At 33.3% G+C, this 20666-nt stretch overlaps 1 protein-coding gene across 2 annotated transcripts in view; it reads right to left on the reverse strand.

Moving 5' to 3' along the window:
* Nucleotides 1-20666, reverse strand: part of LOC108731457 (uncharacterized) — a 156160-nt gene that overhangs the window by 75265 nt on the left and 60229 nt on the right. For both annotated transcript variants that reach the window (XM_018461804.1, XM_018461803.1), the window contains exons 3-4: nt 8660-8850; nt 5267-5456 (exon numbers count right to left, since the gene is read on the reverse strand). In XM_018461804.1, coding sequence (XP_018317306.1) covers nt 5267-5456; nt 8660-8850 — 381 coding nt within the window. The remainder of the gene's footprint in view (nt 1-5266; nt 5457-8659; nt 8851-20666) is intronic.

A 20666-nucleotide genomic window follows, 5' to 3' on the forward strand; every position in this document is an offset into this window, starting at 1 on the left:
TCCTCTTTCCCTTCACCGATCTATCATCGATCCGACCGCGCGAACCGACGGAATATACAAACGCGGCGTCGGCTTCTCCGCAGAAAAATCTCTGAAATAATAAAATGCAAACGTAGTAGCTCCTATTCGTAACATCGACGCTTTTGATGTAATTCTTTGTATTTTTTACTTTTAGATTACGTGAAATTTATGAGGATGATATATCCTAGCGCATTTCTCTTCGCTGCTCTCATATCGCGAGACCTCATTCATTAGTGATCTCAATCATTCATTTTCTACGGTCTTTTAATTTATCGAAATCAACTGATTTTTTCCTATTTTTAAAAATATCTTTCGTCTATATTTTGCTAAAATTGCTATATAATGTAGTAATGTAGTTTTATGATTGTATAAAGGAGTCAATTTTCGAGTATAAAGTCCATTAGCGAACAATGGCTGCATTACTCGATCCTTTATTGCATGCAAATTTATAATAATAAAAATAATCACACAATGTCATGAACGATCGCCATAATTTTTTAACAATTTGAGAATCGGATACGACGATTGCATTTTTGTGAAATAAACAAAATCGACGCTATGTCGATATTTTTGTTGAAAACTTCGACAAACAGCTCTATTCGAGGGTCTTAATCATTCGTTTTTTCAAGTATCGACCTCGGTATTTTGATTCTAGCCACCTGGTGAATGGCAACAGGATTTTTCCACGAGTTATGTTCAGTTCTCAGGGACTCGTGTGTTGGTTTTGCTGGCAATATACACTGATTCTTCATCGGTTTTATCGACGAATACTTCGATAAATTTGAGAACGCATATTCCCGAACGAACAAACCACGTTCTATTTATATAGCGAAAAAAAGATAAAAAATGTCAAATGATGTAGTTTTAAAATATGAATGTAACGTATATATAACCGCCATATATTTAACGCTTTAAAATTGATTATAACGTATAATAAATCAACCTAACTAAGACTCCTTATAAGTCAAAAAACAATGAAAGAACAAGGGCAGTAGCAAAATTGATTATGTAGAAAAGAAACATAATTGCTTGCATTATTTATTAAAATATGGAAAAATTGTGAGATAATAGATTATATATGCGCCATCGCCCACGTAATATCAATTAAAAACTTGACAAAATTGAACACATGATATATTACGAAGCTTATATTTAAAAAACTATACTTTATTTTAAAAAAAATAACGTTATTTTAAAATATATATTTTGTTTATAATAAAAAAGAAGTTACTGTATTTATATTGTATTTACCTATCATATTTTTAAAAACATATTTTATGTGAAAAATATTTTATATACCAAAGTCAACAATTCACATTAAAAGTCGTAGAAATCGTACTTGTGAAATAATAATTTAAAAGATTTTTTCAAATATTTTTTAATAAATACAATGTTACCTACATACAATATTATCGAACAGTGGTTTTTTTCTGAAGTTTTTGTTTCTTTTTGCGTTTACGTGCACAATCTTTCTTCGCGTCAGTTCTTTAATTTTTGATAGCCGGGAAAATTGGAGTGCATGACGACCGCAAACGCAAATATATTTGGCGGTTCTAAGGTTCCTAAAGAGTGGTTCTGTCCTCGTCTTTTTTCAGGGTGGAAACAAATCGGTTTTACGATACGGATTCATTCCCGTGCCGCCGGTACGCGTATGTGGTTTCCCAAGCCCTCGGTCTATGTGCTTGCATCTTCTTTCTTTCCTACCCTACATATCCTACGTATGTCCCGACGGTTATGAGGCTCATTTTTCGACGCAAGCGTTTCCGGGCGACGTGGCGCATTGTCTGCATTTTGTGGCTCTTTACGTTATATAGTCGTGATGCGATATATGTTTATTGAAAGTAACGAACAAGAGACACAGGTTTTACCAGGAGGAAAAGAATATCAATGATAATGAGTTCACCTAAAACAGCACAAGGAAAATCGTTTTTGATCGATTTTTTTACTTCAATAAGATATGTTTTCTCAGATACATACTTTTTTATTAATTTATGCGTAAAATAATAAATTAAATAATAAACAGATTAATTAAATAGATTCAATCAATAATATAAGTAACTAGATTAATAATTAAACAATCGTAATTTTTCATAAACTTTAAATTAATGTTTTTATGTATTGTAGATAATCACTATACAAGATCCTGATTTTATTAATTTAGTTTTAATTTATTAATACTTACGATTTCTTGTCGTAATGTAAAATTTTAAATTTTCATAATCATTATTTTCATTTGTATAATTATTTTTCATGATTAATGCATTATGCGCATATTTCCAAAAACCATTGTGCGGTTCGTTCACAATTATAATATCGGTGTAAGTGATTTTAAGATTCGACGAAAAGAAAGTATAGACTTTATTCTCGCGTTCCGGTAGGAATTATTATTGCGGTTGGCTTTTCCATCTAAGACGAAAGAACGCGGGCAACAGCTCTTGAGGAAACGTTAACGGCTTATCGTTCTGCGACAGAACAATGCTTCATTACGCGATGCAGAAGGAGGCCCAACCTATCGGCGTCTCAGCGCCGCGATCAAAATCCTTTTTATCCGAGGAACAAAAGTTAGAGCAACGAAGATATTATCGCCCAGACGTGAACGACGTTTGTAAGACGTGAAAATCGCGCAAGAAACTTAAAGCTACTATTCACCTCTTGCCGCTATTCGATGTGATCGATGTGCTACGTACGTGCATGTGCACATCGAACTCGGATACATTCAAAAATTTGTCTGAATTGGGAATATTACGGGACTCATCTGAATTTTAAAAGATCAAGTCCACATCTCGATCTTCGCGACTTAATCAGTGCACATGAGCTCATTTTTACGGCGACAATTTGTTAGATTTTATATTTACTATTTTATTCAAAACGTTAAGAAAATTTGAGCTTTTGATTTCAATAATAATTTATTAAATAAACTCTCTTTGATAAGACAGTAGGAGAATTGCGAACACTAGGTAAATGCAAAAGATACTATTGTAGTATGTTGGAATAGTGATTTTTCTTTCATTTCTCGCACCCAGTGATAGTTCGATATACCTATGTTTAGAACCACACTAAAAAAACACGTAATTATAAAACATTTAAGGTAAGTACTATTACATGTTTTCGATAATTTTAATGTAGGAGAGAATAGGAAAATTATGAATACTTAAAGAGAAAATTAAATAAGTCGGCGATTATTTATCAATTATATATAGAAGTTTCTATTCAAAGGATATTGGCTTTAAATTAACATTGTTTATACACTGTTAGATATCAAAGAAGCAATCCTTTCAGTTAAATAACATTTTGTTATTTTTAACTTCCATGTATGTCAAAATGAAAATTAATTCATTTCTGTAATTAGTTTTAAAGTAAACAATGTCCATATTAATGTGCACTTAATAAATAATAAATAAAATTTGAATCAAATTTAACATATTTTCTTGTGTTAAATTGTTTAACTCCATTAGTTTAGATAAATTAATGACATATTAAGTAGGAGCAGTGGCCTACAGAAATGATCAAAAACAACTCAACTGGGTATAATTTGATATTATGAATTTAACAGCGTATATTATTAATATAAATTATAATTTTAACAAAACCGATGCGAAATTGTTTCGCGTGGCGGTGAATAATTCCGAGCAAGGGCCTTGTTTAAAATTATAGTTTACATAATAATATATGAATGCTAAATAATTATTGTAGTTTAAAGCTATACAACTGGAGTATCTTTTGAATAAAAACTTCTATTAATTGATAAATAATTTTCGGCTTATTATTTAACTTTTCCCTTATAGGTATTCGCAATAGCCTTCCTTCTACACTCATCCCCTTACACATTTAATAAGTTCTTCTATCTTTAATGTAGGAAGAATTAATAACTGCTAATCAACATTTGTCAACGAGAATTCAAAGGAAATTGTTCAAATCTATTACAAATACATCATTTTTATTCATGATCGTTAATTCTTTTTTTTACTTAATGAAAAACAAATAAAACTGATCACGTAAACCGCTGACCAATTTAATGTTACAATCCTTTCATCCGCGAAAATCGATTCGGTGCAATTTAATCAAAACAACTAGGTATCCGGCAGTCAAAGCAACTGCGACCATAAATTGCGAGCGCACCGATTCCGAGTGTCATTGCATTTCACTCGCGAGAGATTGCATCGAGAGATCGGAGAGTGCAAGAAGTCGAACAGTCTCGTATTGAGAACTCGAGACAGCAAATCGCGAAGGGAAGGAAGTTCGCGAACTTTTTCAACCTTCCCCTCTCTTTCTCTCTCTTTCTCACTCTCGCTCTGGGAATTTAAAGGACACCAACTTGGCTTTCACATTTCTGAGGGAACTTGCTCAGCGACGGGGCGACGACAACGAAACGAGCTTTCAACAGTCGTCGGAGGAAACTCCCTTGCGGTTTCTTTGGACATCCGGGACTCGACTTGCTGCTCGTCCGCGCAATTACGGAGTCGATATCATGCAAATTCGCGGCTGTCGACGAAAGATCTCGACCTTCTGATAAAGCGCGACGCCCGCGAAAACTCGCTGTACCGTCAAGCGAAAATCTGTTTAACGTACAAATCTATTGGCCTGCTTATGATGTAATGCACATTGAAGAAAATACTAAATTTTAATAAATATTTGTTTAAACAGTTCTAAGTAAATATTTACTAAATGTAAACATATATTCAACACAAAAACCATTAATTTGATTTAATTATCATTCTTTTAGTGACTAATTATTTATTTACTGTATTTAATATTTACTTATATTGTTAGTACTATTTAGATATATATATTAATATGTATTAAGATTTAGTAAATCGTTTTTTCAGTGCAGTAGTTTTTGATACTTTTGGCTAAATTTTATGTATTTCTGTGCTATTTATCTTTCTGTATGTGCATAGCGACCAGTTTTTGAAAAAATAAAAATTTAACTGTTTTAAACTAATTTATTCTACAAATTTCTTCACAAATATATCCCTTGTATGTGTTTATATTTAGAAATATAATACCACAAGTAAAATGACATATTACCAAGAATTTTTGACGTAATATGTAATGATATGCGTAAAAAATAAATATTGATGATGTAAATATCTCGTTTGTACCACTTTCATTTATCCTAAAACCTATATTCTCTTATATAAAACATCCTCTTCAAGTTTTTATTAAATTGTATGCCTCTGGGCATGCAATATCTGTGCTTTGAACCGTCGATCTAACACAATTATTGGATTTTAATTACACTCACCCTGACGGGAGCGAAGATCTGGTCGGGCTTGATGTTTTCGAGACGGTGTTCCTGCTCGCTCTTATGCACCAGCTGCAGATGCGGCTGAAAGTGCGCCGGACAGAGGGTGCCGAGCGGTAGCGGGGACGCCCATGGCGGTAGATGAGGCGGATCGCGAGTGCCCAACTCCCTGTAGAAGGTCTTCAGGAATCTGCAACGATAGGGTTCGATGGGATTATTCAATCTGTGGGCCGTATAGAACGGAAATTCTTCGAGCGAAGTCATAGAACGATGATTTGCCGGATTCCTAGGGGCACGGATCAAGGGTTGATGAAATAGTTTTGGTGCTCCCAGTAAGATAGATGGGAACTGATAATCGCGAGATTCAAAGTATTGCATTGTTCAGAGTGTAATATGTTCGAAGTACAATACAAAGGAGACACGGTAATAATAACGATGAATGTTTTAATAATTTTCGAAATCACAAAAATTCGGGCAAATTTTCTATCCGAAAAAATTGATTATGTATATAATTTCACTTTTCTATACAGTAATAACATAATATAACTGAGAGGTATATTTCAAATTTACATATAAAAATATTATTAAACAGTAAAATTTAATCTCAACTGTATTAGCTTTTTTCTTACTTATTTGATTTATATATACATCGTTTTTCATTAATATAATATAAACGCGCGAGTAATACGCGTTTTTGGAAACGAAGAAAAAAAAAAGACAACGTAGCGTCAAAATCTAAATCAAATTTGATTTAGATTCGATAAATAAAGCAGCGCAAGAAAGTAAAGGCGAGTTAGGTAGTTTAACATCACTCATGGAAAGCAAGGAGCAGTGTCAATTTAACAAGAGTGATCCCCCCATTTGCCAGGTGATCGGTAAATTTCCCAAGACGACAAAATGATGGTACGAGCAAAATGTTGGACGGTGCATTCGTGTATACCTCTCGCCATATAGATTGATGAATCTTGCAGGAAAGCCCGCAGGGCTATGAAAGTAATCAGCAGAAGAACGTACTGATGGGAGATAAGAAAGTAAAGTTCGCGAGACTTTTATGTCTTCCAGATGATCGGTCATAGAAGTCTGTTCTGATTTTATGGAAGTCATTAGACCGGATATCCGTCTCACGTACACGTCGCTCTCGTCACGTTCGCTCAAAACATTCGCGAACACCGCAAATTTAATTCACCCGCACGAATGCTTTTATGTACATTTATGATCTCGCATACCTGCGTCCGCTGTTCTAGAACTGCTTTCATTAACGTCGATTAAATTAAATCAGAGTTTAACTAATGTTAAATTTAAACTGCAATATCGGTTACACTATACCAAAGAAAATTGAATTAACCACTATTACTATTTGATTAGTACAATGTTAGACTAATTAAAATTACAATTGTAGAACTATTTCCACTGAAGCATTAAATTATGTTTACGTAAATTATGTTACATGAGAATCTTAAAGCGGCAGAAATAAAATGAACTTATAATTTGTATGGCGTATTTAAAAAATTATGTAATACATATAGATGACATATGTTTTTGCTTCTAAAGTCCAGTTTACACAGTCAATTCATGACAGAATTTAAAACAGATTCTATAATTTCATATATCAAATTATAAATACAATTATAATAGATAGGTAAAGTTGTCATTTATGTAATTTATATATGGATAAGATTTGTTTGCTTATTTGATTGGACGACTTTATTTAAAGCGCTTATAGATTTTCAATTTTCATTATACCAGATACAATTGACCGTAGGTATTTATACCCTGCGGGTATTTTAATTACCCTGATGCGTTTTTTAATGTATACATATATAAAAATAGCGCATTATAGTAATTATAGAAATATACATTTATAATTTTGATTATTCACATATTTTCTATATTACACGATGCATAAAACTATAAATAAAATTCTGTCTTGAATTCGATTGCGAATTATACATCGTGGCCTTAATGCTTTATTATATAAATAAATAATTACAAGAATTCATTAACATTTAGTATAATTTTCGAAAAATATTATGTAGTGAGAGACACACACACACACACAACACACACAACCGATAAATAAGAGCTCTATACGGTCGAAACTAGATCTTAAAATGCTTTAAATAATTCAATCTTGAATTATTTAAAGCATTTTAATCACTAAATATGATATATATGTACTTGACATATATACCACAATTGTAGTCTAACGAACTGTGCACCGAAATATTTCCGGACTAAACACAATTAAACCACTATAGTAAATTCCGCGAATTAAATTAGATTCTAATAATTTCGATGTTCAATCAGGCATCATATTTCAAAGATATTAATATGCTGAAAAACTGTAATTAAACTTATCGAGAAAAATATTACCTCGGCCAGGAGTCGAACCCGGATCTTTTGTATTTCGTACGAGTGTCCTGAGCCATTAGACCACTCAGGCTTTAGTAATATTCTTCGCAATAATTGGTATATATAGGAGAACAACTCAGGGCGACGAATAAACAATAATATCATTTTTTAGACCGCGTATGTAAGAGACACAACTGATAAATAAGAGCCCTATACGGTCGAAGCTAGATCTTAAAATGCTTTAAATAATTCAATCTTGAGTCACTAAATAAGATCTCGGTGGTTTAATGGCTCAGGACGCTCGTACGGAATACAAAAGATCCGGGTTCGACTCTCGGCCGAGGTAATATTTTTCGCAATAAGCTTAATTACAGTTTTTCAGAATATTAATATCTTTGAAATATGATGCCTGATTGAGCATCGAAATTATTATAATAGAATTTAATTTAATTCGCGAAATTTACTATAGTGGTTTACGTAATTGTGTTTAGTCTGGAAATATTTCGGTGCACAGTTCGTTAGACTACAATTGTGGTATGTATGTCAAGTACATATATATCCTATTTAGTGATTTAAGATTGAATTATTTAAAGCATTTTAAGATTTAACTTCAACCGTATAGGACTCTTATTTATCGGTTGTGCCTCTCACATATGAGGTCTAAAAAATAATATTATTATGTAGTGAACTACAAATACTTGTTTGAATTAATTATCTATCGTTTTAATATTCCTAGGAAAGAGAAAAGCAAAATAAGCCAAAATTAAATTTCGAATTGGAATTGAGATTAATTAAAACATACAGCACTTTGACGTAAAGTTTCTCGTTGTACCGCTATTTGTACCGAATGAAATCATCTCCGAGAGTATCATCTTATCCCGGAACAATGTGAACGTAAGCGTATCAGCAGGCAAAAACACGTCTAATGGAATTAGACTCTCTCTTGGGCTGGGAACAGCGATTTCGCCCCGGAGAAATAAGGATTCCGTCTCGCGCAGCGAGAGAGCTGCGGACGACGGGATCATTGAACGAGTGACTCACCTTAACAGTCTTCCCAAGGGATCCCTCTCCGGGGATGTGGGACCGCCGAGGCCACTTCCGGCGCCGAGTCTACGCGAGGACGCGCGCGCGCTCGATATATATGCGGCCGGCGCGGGCGGCGGGCTGCAAGGCGGACAACAAACAGGACTGCTACCCCCCGGGGTTGAGAGGGTGTAACTCCTCTCCAGCTCCTGCAACAGACGAGAGAATGGCGGTTATGCAACAGCGAAACCTCGAGCTCTTGACATAATATAGTCAAGTTATATTCGAAAAGAATGGAGTGGTTCGATAGATGCTTAATCCATAATTTCTAATATTTTATCATATCTAATTTCTAATATTCTATCATTTCTATCAAGTTTTCTTATCTTTGTTTTTCAAGATTTAAGAAAATTTGTTGCTCGGGATAACAATGATTTATAATCATTGTTACATAAAATACGGGAAATGTAGTGTATTAAAAATTTTAAATTTAACGATTTCAAATTCTTTGAATTTGATATTTTTTAGAGATTACTATATAATATATTCCATAATTTTACATTTTTTGCTGTAGAATTTTTATTAAATTCTGGTTTAGATTTGCGTACCAAATTTTTTTCATTCATATAAAATATTTAAAAACAACAGCATTTGCTGTATTGGCCGTATCTGAGATATCAATCGCAAAATATCAATCCACTTGCTAATATCTTGCAGATATACGTTTACATTTAAATTAAAATAAATTTTATAATTAATAATATTCATAAAATCGTGTGTTGTTATCGACAGTCAGTTTATACAATTTTTATTTATAAATGAAAAGCTGCATTTGTTTTATTACGTAAAATAATATTTTCAGAAGAATTTTGTTTTTTACCGGATTAATTTGTGTTGATTTAATTCGGTAACTTTTAAATATATTTTGCAAACCCTCATTAGAATATGTCGTGCCACATTCTGCCATTAAGAAGTATGTCAAACTATCAGAATTACAAACAAATTCTGAGAAGAATGACGGCGAACTGCAAGGATCTTCACAATGAAGGCAAGTTTAAGACGCTAGAGTACGACTGTGAAGAATCGAATTTACGATTTCGAGAGGAGTCGAGAACGAAGCTGCTGGATACGAGCGAGCGTTTGATCTTGGCCATTTTCGGCGGTCTAGTTAAACCTAAGGATTTAGTTTCGGGAAATTTTCAAGCAATTTTGCGAGCCTGAGCTTTATCGCGCGCGCATTTTCACATTGTTAAAGGAACTCAAGGATTAAACTTCGGAACTGAACTCGACTCTGGAGATTTACAAGGAGGCCGGTGTCCCGATGACGCCTCCTTTTGAATTTAATTAACGCACCGAAGTTAATTTCATTTTTCAGTTGTTGTTGCTAGAAAATAATATAGTATTCAAGAATTTAGAGATTGTTCACATTCAATAATATTGTCAAAAATAAGAACAAAAAGTTTGGATACGTTAAAATTCGAAATATAAGATTTAGATTTAAATTTAAACTTAAAATTTAAACTTTAAGATTTTTTTATTCTACTTAAGATTTGTGTGATTAATAGATTAATTACGAAAATTAATTATACTATATTCCATAATTATACGTTCTCTTGTTTGCATACGTTTTATTAATCTTCCTTTATGTAATTCTGCGCATAATATATTACATGTGAGAGGCCTTCTTTATCAACGAGGACACGCGTCATTAAATTGGAATTTTCATAAAATCCAGCGAATAGAATAGCTTCAATCGCGCAAGTTTATTACAACCTCCGAATGGAAGTAACTTTCGTTATTAACGTGCAACGTTTAACTTTCTGACGGCAGACTCAATCAAAGCTTCTTCTTTCCCCGTCGAGAATTTCTCGGAATTTGCAGTAGACGATCGTTGCCTAAATGGAAATCGGAAAACTTCGAATTAACTAGTCCTCCACGGTCGATCAAACGCGACTTAAACTATCAATCGTTTGCGAACTAATCAGTATAACTGCTAGTCGGCAAATATTCCCGTAATTACCTATTTACGTATACTAATCCCCGTGCGCTCTTTTATTTCATTTAAACGGAAAAAGAGATACGGAGCGACTAATCCGGAAAACAGTATGTTTGTTTGCTTTGGTGATTACATTTAAATCCCTTTCTTGTTGCAAATCTGTATTCATATATCACTACTCAAGCAAGAGCAATCTTTTCAGTAAACGTACTATGTAACGAATAATTAATTAACCATGTTTATCTTTCATCTGTATTCTGTATATATATATATATATTCAGAAAAGCAAAAGAGATCTCGAAAATCTACAAAACTGTCTCAAATATCATCCTTATTATCTTAGAAAAAAGAAAATATGAAAGGGAGAGAAATTTATTTAAAGAAATAATTTTTCATGATTTACAAAAACACAATTATTTTTTCTATCTATAAAAAAAAGTATTTCTATTACCAAAATAATTTAATATTAAAAAACCACTATTTAATCTTTTAAAATAGCAATATTATTGAATGTGTAAAATATATCATTTTACCATCGAATGCATTTCTCATAAAGGACCTTTCAATATTTCCACGGAAGAAGAGTGTAAGATTTAAAAAATTTGCGCAGTCTTAAAGAATCGGATTTTATCCTTGTCTTGATTATCAACGAATAATTATGATGTGTAGAGAGATGCATTTTATTCGAATTAAGAAGTGGAAGACAAGACTTGGCGGTGATCGCATTATTCTTGGATATTAATTCCGCTCGAAAGCAAGGCTGCTTGTAACGACCTTCACCAGGCCACGATGTTAATTGATGAAATGAAACAACGAACAAAGTAGAGATCTTTCTTTCCTCTCTCTCTCTCTCTCTCTCTCTCTCTCTCTCTCTCTCTCTCTCTTTCTCTCTCTCTCCTCACTCAGGATTCCCATTAAGTTCTTGAAAACGATAGAACTTTTGCAATCCGATTACGAAGATAATAGTACATCTTTATTAAGGTTCCCTACCCTTCTTTATGTATTCCGTTCTATCCACTTTATATCCGCTATGTACGTAAGACCTATTTTATTGGACACAGATTTATTTGTCGCAGATTCTTAAATCTTCTTAAAACTATGCTCATTATAATTTCATGTTACTTTTAATACTATTTATATCGTATAAAGTAAATTTGTATAATTAACCTTTTTTTTCATCTTCAATTTAGAGCATCTATCCAAATATCTGTCCGAATTCATTGAACGAAAGAAGAAGCTATAATAGATTTATTTCTTCCGTCTCATTCAATTGAGAAACTGAATACCATGGTTTGATGGAAAGACAGAAGCATTTCGACGAGTAAAAATTTGAACAAATCTGCTTTGAAATCTATGCCTTCATATTTATATCTATCTCTATTCCATTTTTCGATATGATACAGAATGCATTTATTATTTGAGAAAATATTTTATATTTACTAAAGATGTACTAAAAACGTTCCAATACGTTCAAGTGATTAACTTCAGAATTTGTATTAGACCATTGGTGTAGCATAATTATCATTATCTCGCGCATCGCCGGAATTTCCAGGCATCGTTAACTTTGCTGAGATCGGAGGATGAGTCTTCTACCTAGAATACAAGAGGCTGTCTGAAACGGAACGCACAATGGCCGTCGAATACCACTAAACTATAATACTGGAACGGAAGCGGCTTCGACGATCAAGTCATAGAGGGGTAGAAAGGACATGAGAGAGAAAGAGAGAGAGAAAGAGAGAGAGAGAGAGAGAGAGGGGGAAGGAAAGGAAGGGATGAAAGGAAGAGAAGGCATTAATCCGAGATAATTGCAGCCGTAGTAAAGACGACAAAGGAGGACCTACCACGTTTTCGATGCGCCTTCTCGCGGGCGGACAAAGGGCTGCCATCCTTTCGCGCTCTGTCGCGAAACACCCTGAGAGAGGAAAATTACGTATCTTCGTTCTCATTAGCGCGTAAGATTACAGGTAACCGTCGAAATTATGGGGCGAAAGGCATATCCCTCGCGCACATGCGATGTATACCTGCATATATTATACCTGTATGCACCAGCAGTGCACTTTGGAATTTACTTTGCAATTATCCGCCGGTTACATTAGCCGTTGCTCTAGCAGGGATAACGAGGGCAGGTAAATTTTCCGGGTGCGTCTAATAAAGTCATTACTATCTAATTAGGTGCGCAAGTCCATTACGGGAGAGATTTAAAGCAAGCGTACGCAAGCACTCGACTCTACAATATAAATGTCTAATAATTCTTTATATCCTTCGCGGGCACTACATAAAACGGCCTCGAGTCGGATCGCGTTTAATTTGAGATAATTTAACGGCACGCGTAGAATTTTTTCTCTTTTCGGACAATATTAGCATGTTTATCGCGTTCGAAGTTTATTAGCATATAAATAGTGTCTAAAAAAGCGAGAGAAAAAACTAAAAAAATAATTCGTGAGATCATCGATTAAAAAAATAGATCTTCATTTACAGCAAATGTTTCAAATTATCATTTTGCCTTTTCTATATAGTGTACTTTATAAATATTTACGATGTACAAAAAATCTTAATTTCCAGTTTTACTATCTAATAATTTTAATTAATCCACTGTAATGTCTTTTCTCGTATAGGAAGGATAACTTATCTCTTTCCAAGATGCTACTTCTGATACATGCATTAGTTTACTTATCCGTATTTAAATATTCGTTCGTATTTAAATGCATATTTAAAATTTTTGTCGATATTAAATAAATCATAATTTTAAATTAAAATAAGTTCGAAGTTCAGTTTAATTTTTCTGTCATTTGCCGACGAGCAATTTCATAAACAGTCCTGTACACTTCTACAATAACATGATATCGCAATTTTGCTGATTTATTTAATCAATTAATCAAATTCTCCGCATTCATCGATTTCAATCATCAACAATATATCGCGATTAAGTTTTACTGCGTACTAAGTACGCTGCGCCTCGGCATCACAATATGTACATCGCATTTCGAATGAGAGGATATTCGCAAAAGCAATAACGCTCGCTAATAGATAACACCGACACGAGGTATGTGATATCGAAACCGAGCAATTAGTAAAACGTGCTCGGCATACCTTGCATAAGCAGACACGCAACGCGAAGATGCACCGCGCCGCAATCAACGCGATAATTCAAAATATTTGTTAACAACTTCATAAGGAACAACTAATTTACTTTTTATGCGACAATCATCTCAGGATTTTGTTGACTTTCTAAAAATTTTATAACGAATTCTTTTAAGAATCTAATACCGATTAAATACTCTTTCCTGTGATTTGCGATTTTATAATTTCCCAAATTTAATTTATGGCGTTTTCTAAATATATTTTAAATTTGCTATAATATTAAATAAATTGTAATTTTAGGTTAAAATGTATTCGAGGCTTAATTTACTTTTTTTTGTTATTTGCCAACGAGCCAAAATATTTCATAAACGCGTTTCGCTAGCACATGGTATTGTAATATTTCAATACAGAATTCTGACAAAACCAGAATCTTGTCAAAATGTATGTATGAAAAAGAATGGTCACATAATTAAAAATCCGTTTGCTACGAAATTAGATTCTTAGTAGAACTGGACAACATCGTACGTCGCGATAAAATAAAAATTGTAGCCATCTCGTCTGATTCTATCGCCCTGTTCATTTCAACTCATTATTCGATTGTGTAAATTAGTCCGCGGTTTAATTCGCAACATAATTATCATCGGACTTCAACAACGCACGATCTGAAAATTTTCAAGTAATACCGACAACTATTGCTATGATTGAAATGTATAATATTAAGGCTTTTCTTAGATTATTATACTAAATACACTTTTGAAATAAAGGTATAAAATATTTAGAGCCAACGTAATAACTGCAAAATTCTTCAAATTATTCGCTACAGAATAACGTGGAAATTCTCTTAATTTAACAGAGAGAATTTACTTTGCATTATCAAAAAATTTAGTTGCGCAAATAAAGCTGTTCTAATTATTTCATGTTATTATTATTTTATCTTAAAATTAACCACGCATTTTATCTTTTCATGTTTTAATTAGAACTTTTTTCAAACATAAATTTCACTCACATTAATAATCGTTTATCAATTTCTATAAAATTATTGTAATGGAAATAGTAAGATTCGTTGTGCATGTTATTAACGTAATATTTTTATATGTAACAGGTAATTTAAAACGCAGATCTTCTTAAATGAAACAAACAATCTGCATTTCTTCGGAAATTAACGCGATTGACGATGAATAACGAGAAATAAGAAGGATGTCGAGCAAAGATGCGCGCATTAAAGTTCTCTATCACAGCCGGAAGTTAATTTAATCCCAATCCAATTAAGCCGGATATAACGTCGAGCCTCTTAGTGGTGGGCGCGCGCAGTTAGGCGGCTACAGCCGACGGATCCACGGCACGTTAACCACGGCTGTGTAAATTGGAAATTGGCTGCGCGTCCAATAAATATGAGATGGGGCGATAAATCGAAGGGAAAAGCGACTCGCGACGCGTTATATCGTCGCAATGACGCGGAATAGAATTAATGCGTTACCGCGTGTATGCGCTAGTCATCCGATCGACTGGAAACGCGATGCTCGATCAATCGCAATGGGATTATAATCTTATAAACTATAACTTGTAAACATTATTTCAATGTTGCCTTTTTTAACCAAGTATAAATTCATAAGAATATATTAAGCAAAGAACCGCCTTGACCGCGGAATATGGTATTTTTCATTTATATGTGTTTAATTACATCAGTCGATTTTCACTTAATATAAAATATATCACATTAAATATATATAATTAAAGATGGATACATCGTTTTTGAACTTACTCATCGATCTGCCTTACGGTTGAACGGAATATCAATTTATGAGCCCACTTGGTCTTGTTAACGTATAGGTGTGTGCCAGTTAAGGAATTGGGTGTGGGTGTGCTGTCGAGACATTGAACCGAGCGAGCTAGTGAAGGTACCGAAAGAAAGAGCATTTTTCAACGTCGTGAAAACAAATGGCCCGCGATACAGGTCCACCTACGTCTGCGACTTGGCCGAGAAGGGAAGGAACGTGCAACCGGTCGGTCGTGCAAGCTCAAAAAGCACGCTTCGAGGAAACCGGGCTACCTCCTCGCTTTTTACGAGAAGTTCTGGCCTCCCTCTCGACGTGTGGCACTTCGATTGCCGCGGTTCGTTCCCTGAGCGAACGGCCCGAGATGCCCATTACTGGAATTGCTTTACGCGGCGTTTCGGGTCAACGTACATTTGTTACTGCTGCGGTCGTCATTATCGGAACTGCCGACGGGCAATATGTCTGAAATTTGGCTGTCGAGTATTACGCGATCCGCATCAATAAAACAGTAATATCAATTCAGTCATGCCAATTCTATATTCAGTAATAGAAATGATTATGTGCGTATCATAATGATTATTAGTATAATCGAATAATAATTATGTGCGTTAACTGATATCTCGACATACCATTGTATGTGCACCGCTGATTATGCGCGAAATATAAAACTATAATAATCATAACTATAATAAATATAATTATACTCCTCTCTAAATAAAGAGATAGAATATGTGTTAGAATATCACAAAGTATAGGTTTCCAACAAAAATTTAAAGTAATACTTTAAAATCTTTTTCAAAGAATATGATTTCATAATAGAATATCCTCTCTTACTAATTTTAGAATTCACATTCATTGATTAAGGAAGCTTCTGTCAATTATTGCAAATAATTGTAATTAAACTGGAGTTACTGACGTAAGTAAGAGCTATGTTTAATCAGTTACAAACGAGCCATCTTTCGACGTTTGCTTCTCTCGTTGTCTCTCTCTCTCTCTCTCTCTCTCTCTCTCTTGGTTACTGAACTTCTCGACGACTTCGCTCTCGTTAAGAGGGTGGAACCGCTGCCGTTCTTGTGGAAAATCATAATTACACAGACTTAATTGCATCAATCGACGCTGCGTACCCACGTCTGTTTATTGAACACGCGACAAAGGAGAATGAAAATCGAAGATAAAGTGTGAGAACTTCGTGTAATTTTCTCGTAAAAATGGAAAAATGAATAAGAAAGAAAATAATTTTACGATAGGATACTGTCATTATGTAATAAAGTAGATTATGAGATTTAATTGGATAAGGACTGCGTAATAAAATTGGACTTAACAAAAATAAAACAGGGAAGAGTTTACTGTGAAAGCATGAAAGCATGTCTAAATCTTCTTAAAAATGAATTAAAAAGAAATGCATTATTTCTTTTAATTTTAAATTTGGTATCAATATCATAAATAACATAAATAACATAAATGGTAAACTTTGAACGACATAACTAGTTGTTCCATGTGGAAGAAAATCCAAACTATACTTCATGGATAAAATAATGATAAATTTTTAAGTAAACTCTGTCTTATTCAGTTTATTTTAGAATCAAATCCTTGTTAAAATTTACTTGACCCTTCTTCGATTATCCTTCTCCAGACAGTTCTTTGCGTCTTTAATGAAAAAGGAAACCAGACTCCGTCTCGTCGGGTAATCGCAATTATACAGAGTTAATTGCACGCGAGCGGATGGCAATGTTTATTAAACGCGCGATGAAATTAGTTCATTTTCAGAGATGGAAGAGATGTCGCGATTCTTCCGGTAGTGCCTCTTATCTTGCTTCTTCCATCAGCGACAATGCTTTCCACTTTGATGTGATTGCCACGACAGTACATGCATGAATTGTTCCGATTCATGTGCGCACGGCTTTTATAGTAACGCCGGCTGTGACAAAGGCGAGTAAGGAAAGTGCAAGAACGAAACAACAATTTTTCGTGCGTTACTTTCTTTTGCTGACGCGCTATTAGCATCTATTAGCGTTTATTTGCGTGGTTAATTACCTACTGGAACGTCTGGATTTGCAAATTATTCTGAAGAGATTAAACGTTCAAATTTTGAGAGAATCGTGTTAATTTTTTTCTTTACGCATTTACACAATCAACAAAGTCATTCACATGATTTTAATAAAATTTTAATGTTTTAATAAAATGTACTATTCTTTTCTCACTTTACTCATATCAGATAATTTCAAAATAGATAATTATAAAGTTTATACATTTTAATTGTAGTTTTACAAAAAGAGAAAGAATAAAAATACTTTTGAATAAACCAGCATAATTATTTAATAGGTACGCCAAATGGTAACAAAGAAACAATATGTGGTAAAATATAATTTAGTCAAAAAATAATTTAGATTGCCAATTAAGGCAACCTCATTATCACGAAATGACTAGTGTTCAACTGGAAAAGTGCGATATTTTATTCAAATTCTCCCCATTCGCGGTTATAGACTTCTATTCATCTCTGAAACGGAAATCTCGTAACTATTTTTCCAAAATATCAGATAAAGTTAGAAAAATTAAGATCTACGAAATGCAAGGCTGAAAAAACACTTTTAGCGCTTTCGTGCGCGGATTTAAATGCAAGACTAACTAATTTAGTGGAAGAATGATGATACGTCAGTAATTCCTGCAGTTTAGCCTGTTATTCGAACTGCAATTTCAATAGACCATTACTATGCGGATATTTTTATTACGATAATCACTGTAAGCGAGTTAAAACTCGATACAAACTCGAGAAAGTTTGTACAGTTTATATCCGTACCATTAACTTTTCATTTCTCAATTTATACGATCGTCGTTCCGGGAATATTGCGCTTTGCTTTGATTTGAGAGCAGCGTTAACATCGCCAGTTGCGAACTAACGTTTCAGTTCGCGATTAAATTACGTGTCTCATCCATCGTGTTTTTGATAAATTTTTTTTAAAGCAAATTATAGTAGGTATATTCCTTTTTCCTCAAAAAGTATGTTGTTGTTAAAATGATAAACTTTTTAAATTTTTTATTAGCGTTTGTATACAATTTCTCTTTATAATTAATTGTAAAGTTAATATGTTGAATAGTTAATCTAAATATTTTATTTACTAGTAAATGTGCTCGCGCATTTTTATAATATATTTTATAATAAAATAAAGAAAAATATTGTCCCATACATCATCATGTAATTAATTAAATGTACTCTCTAAAAGTGAATTAGTGTATTATTACTGATTACATCAGTTATAAATATAGTACTGAAGTCATCAGCGAATATTTACTGTTTTTCAGTAATAATACACTAATTCATTTTAGAGGTTATGATTTTCTGCAGATTCAATCTGTAGAAACCATAACTTCTCAAAATGAATCAGTATTATTACTGAAAAACAGTAAATATTAGCTGATATTACAATAAGTGTAGTACTGAAATCAGTAATAATACACTGATTCACTTTTAGAGAGTACTGTACAACTTTTTTTAATTAATAAAATCATATCAAGTTCTTTTTTTAATTGATAATTTAAAGATAATTACGTTGACGAACATATATCAGTTATTTTAAGCTCGTGATTGTTACTAATTCCAAATATTCCAAATTGCCATTTGATCTAATAAATTAATGCATTTACTCACTAATTTTCTATGTAAAATTAACATGGATTGTATTTGGATTGTTAAAAAGAATTTGCGCAGCTTAGATAATTTGCAAGAATCGCTGTTTCGAAAATATCCGCGAGAGAGTTTTCTTTCGATCGCAATTAGCGAATATGGTATGCGCGCCAAAGGCAGCGGGATGCGTAATGAGAGCGTCTGTTCGGTAATTCGTCCGTAAATTAGCGCGCTTGAACTCGTTCCGAGGCGTTTTAACGGCCGTGCGGCTTGCAAATTGACAGAAAAACGAGACGGCTCAAAGTTTCGCTTAAACGATGTTTTCGGTGGCCGACGGAACGCGTATGAAAGAGTAAAAACCTTCCCGAGATAAATGCGAATATCTGACACTCTCGAGGTTGTTTTTAACGAGCAACTTGTGTGTATACATTAACAGAGAAATATTCAGCTCTGCGTTTCACGTTGCAAGTTTGCAACAATGATTAAAGATGATTAAACCAACATAGATTGTAGATTTAAAATAAACAATGATATTATTCTAACATCTTCTTTCTGAGAATCACAGGTATCTGTATATATTAATTTTAATCTCTTCACGAATTAAAAATTAATTTTCCTTATCTGTTTTTTAAGTCCTTTAATATTTACACGTTTAAAAATATAATTCGCAGAATAATTGTGATGGAATGATGGATTGATATTAATAATAATACGTATTAATAATGCCTGACATATTTATTACTAACGAAAAATTTTCTATAACATCACTTATGTCACTTTATGATTATCAAATATATAGATACGTAATTATATTTTATAAATTATGTCATGAACTATACTTGCTTTTATTACAGCACTAAATTATAACATTAAAATTATAGAATCAAAATGTCTTTCTTTCTGCTTTACTATGTTGCGCTTTTCGTGTCTAGGATATTACAACGGGGGAAACTCAATGTCGGATGCATCTGTAAAGAGGGATAAATAAATGATCAGAAGAGCTTACGGAGCGGAAGCTCAAACGATATCGCGGCGGAATCGACACACGCGTAAGCTACATTGCAACGCTCGCCGCGATATAGACATTTTCTTCGATCCCTCGTTTGCGATTCGTTTAACCTTCAGCTTCAAGATTACTTGCAATCCCTTTTAGAATCTGTATTACACTTATGAGATTTACTCGTGAGAAAATTGTACTATGGACTCTTGTGTAATAATTCTTTATCACTTTATCGTCTGCGCAAATACGATGTTTCTATGTTTTTCCCATATACAACATTATTCACGTGAATGACGTACCCTTTGTAATAATTTACAAAGGGTAAAGTAGAAAAATATGTTAGTCATATTTTTTTACTTTAGAGTAAAAGGTTATCGCTTTAGTTTGTAATCATGTAATGTAAATTGTAAACTTATCTTTATAAAAGAATATAATTATATTTTTTCACATAATTATAATTTATTTAAAAAAATAAGCATACTGTGTGTGTGTGTGTGTGTGTGTGTGTGTGTGTGTGTGTGTGTGTGTGTGTGTGTGTGTGTGTGTGTGTG

Source organism: Mycetomoellerius zeteki, unplaced genomic scaffold (assembly GCF_001594055.1).
Source record: "Mycetomoellerius zeteki isolate Tzet28-1 unplaced genomic scaffold, Tzet1.0 scaffold128, whole genome shotgun sequence".
Classification (NCBI taxonomy): domain Eukaryota; kingdom Metazoa; phylum Arthropoda; class Insecta; order Hymenoptera; family Formicidae; genus Mycetomoellerius; species Mycetomoellerius zeteki.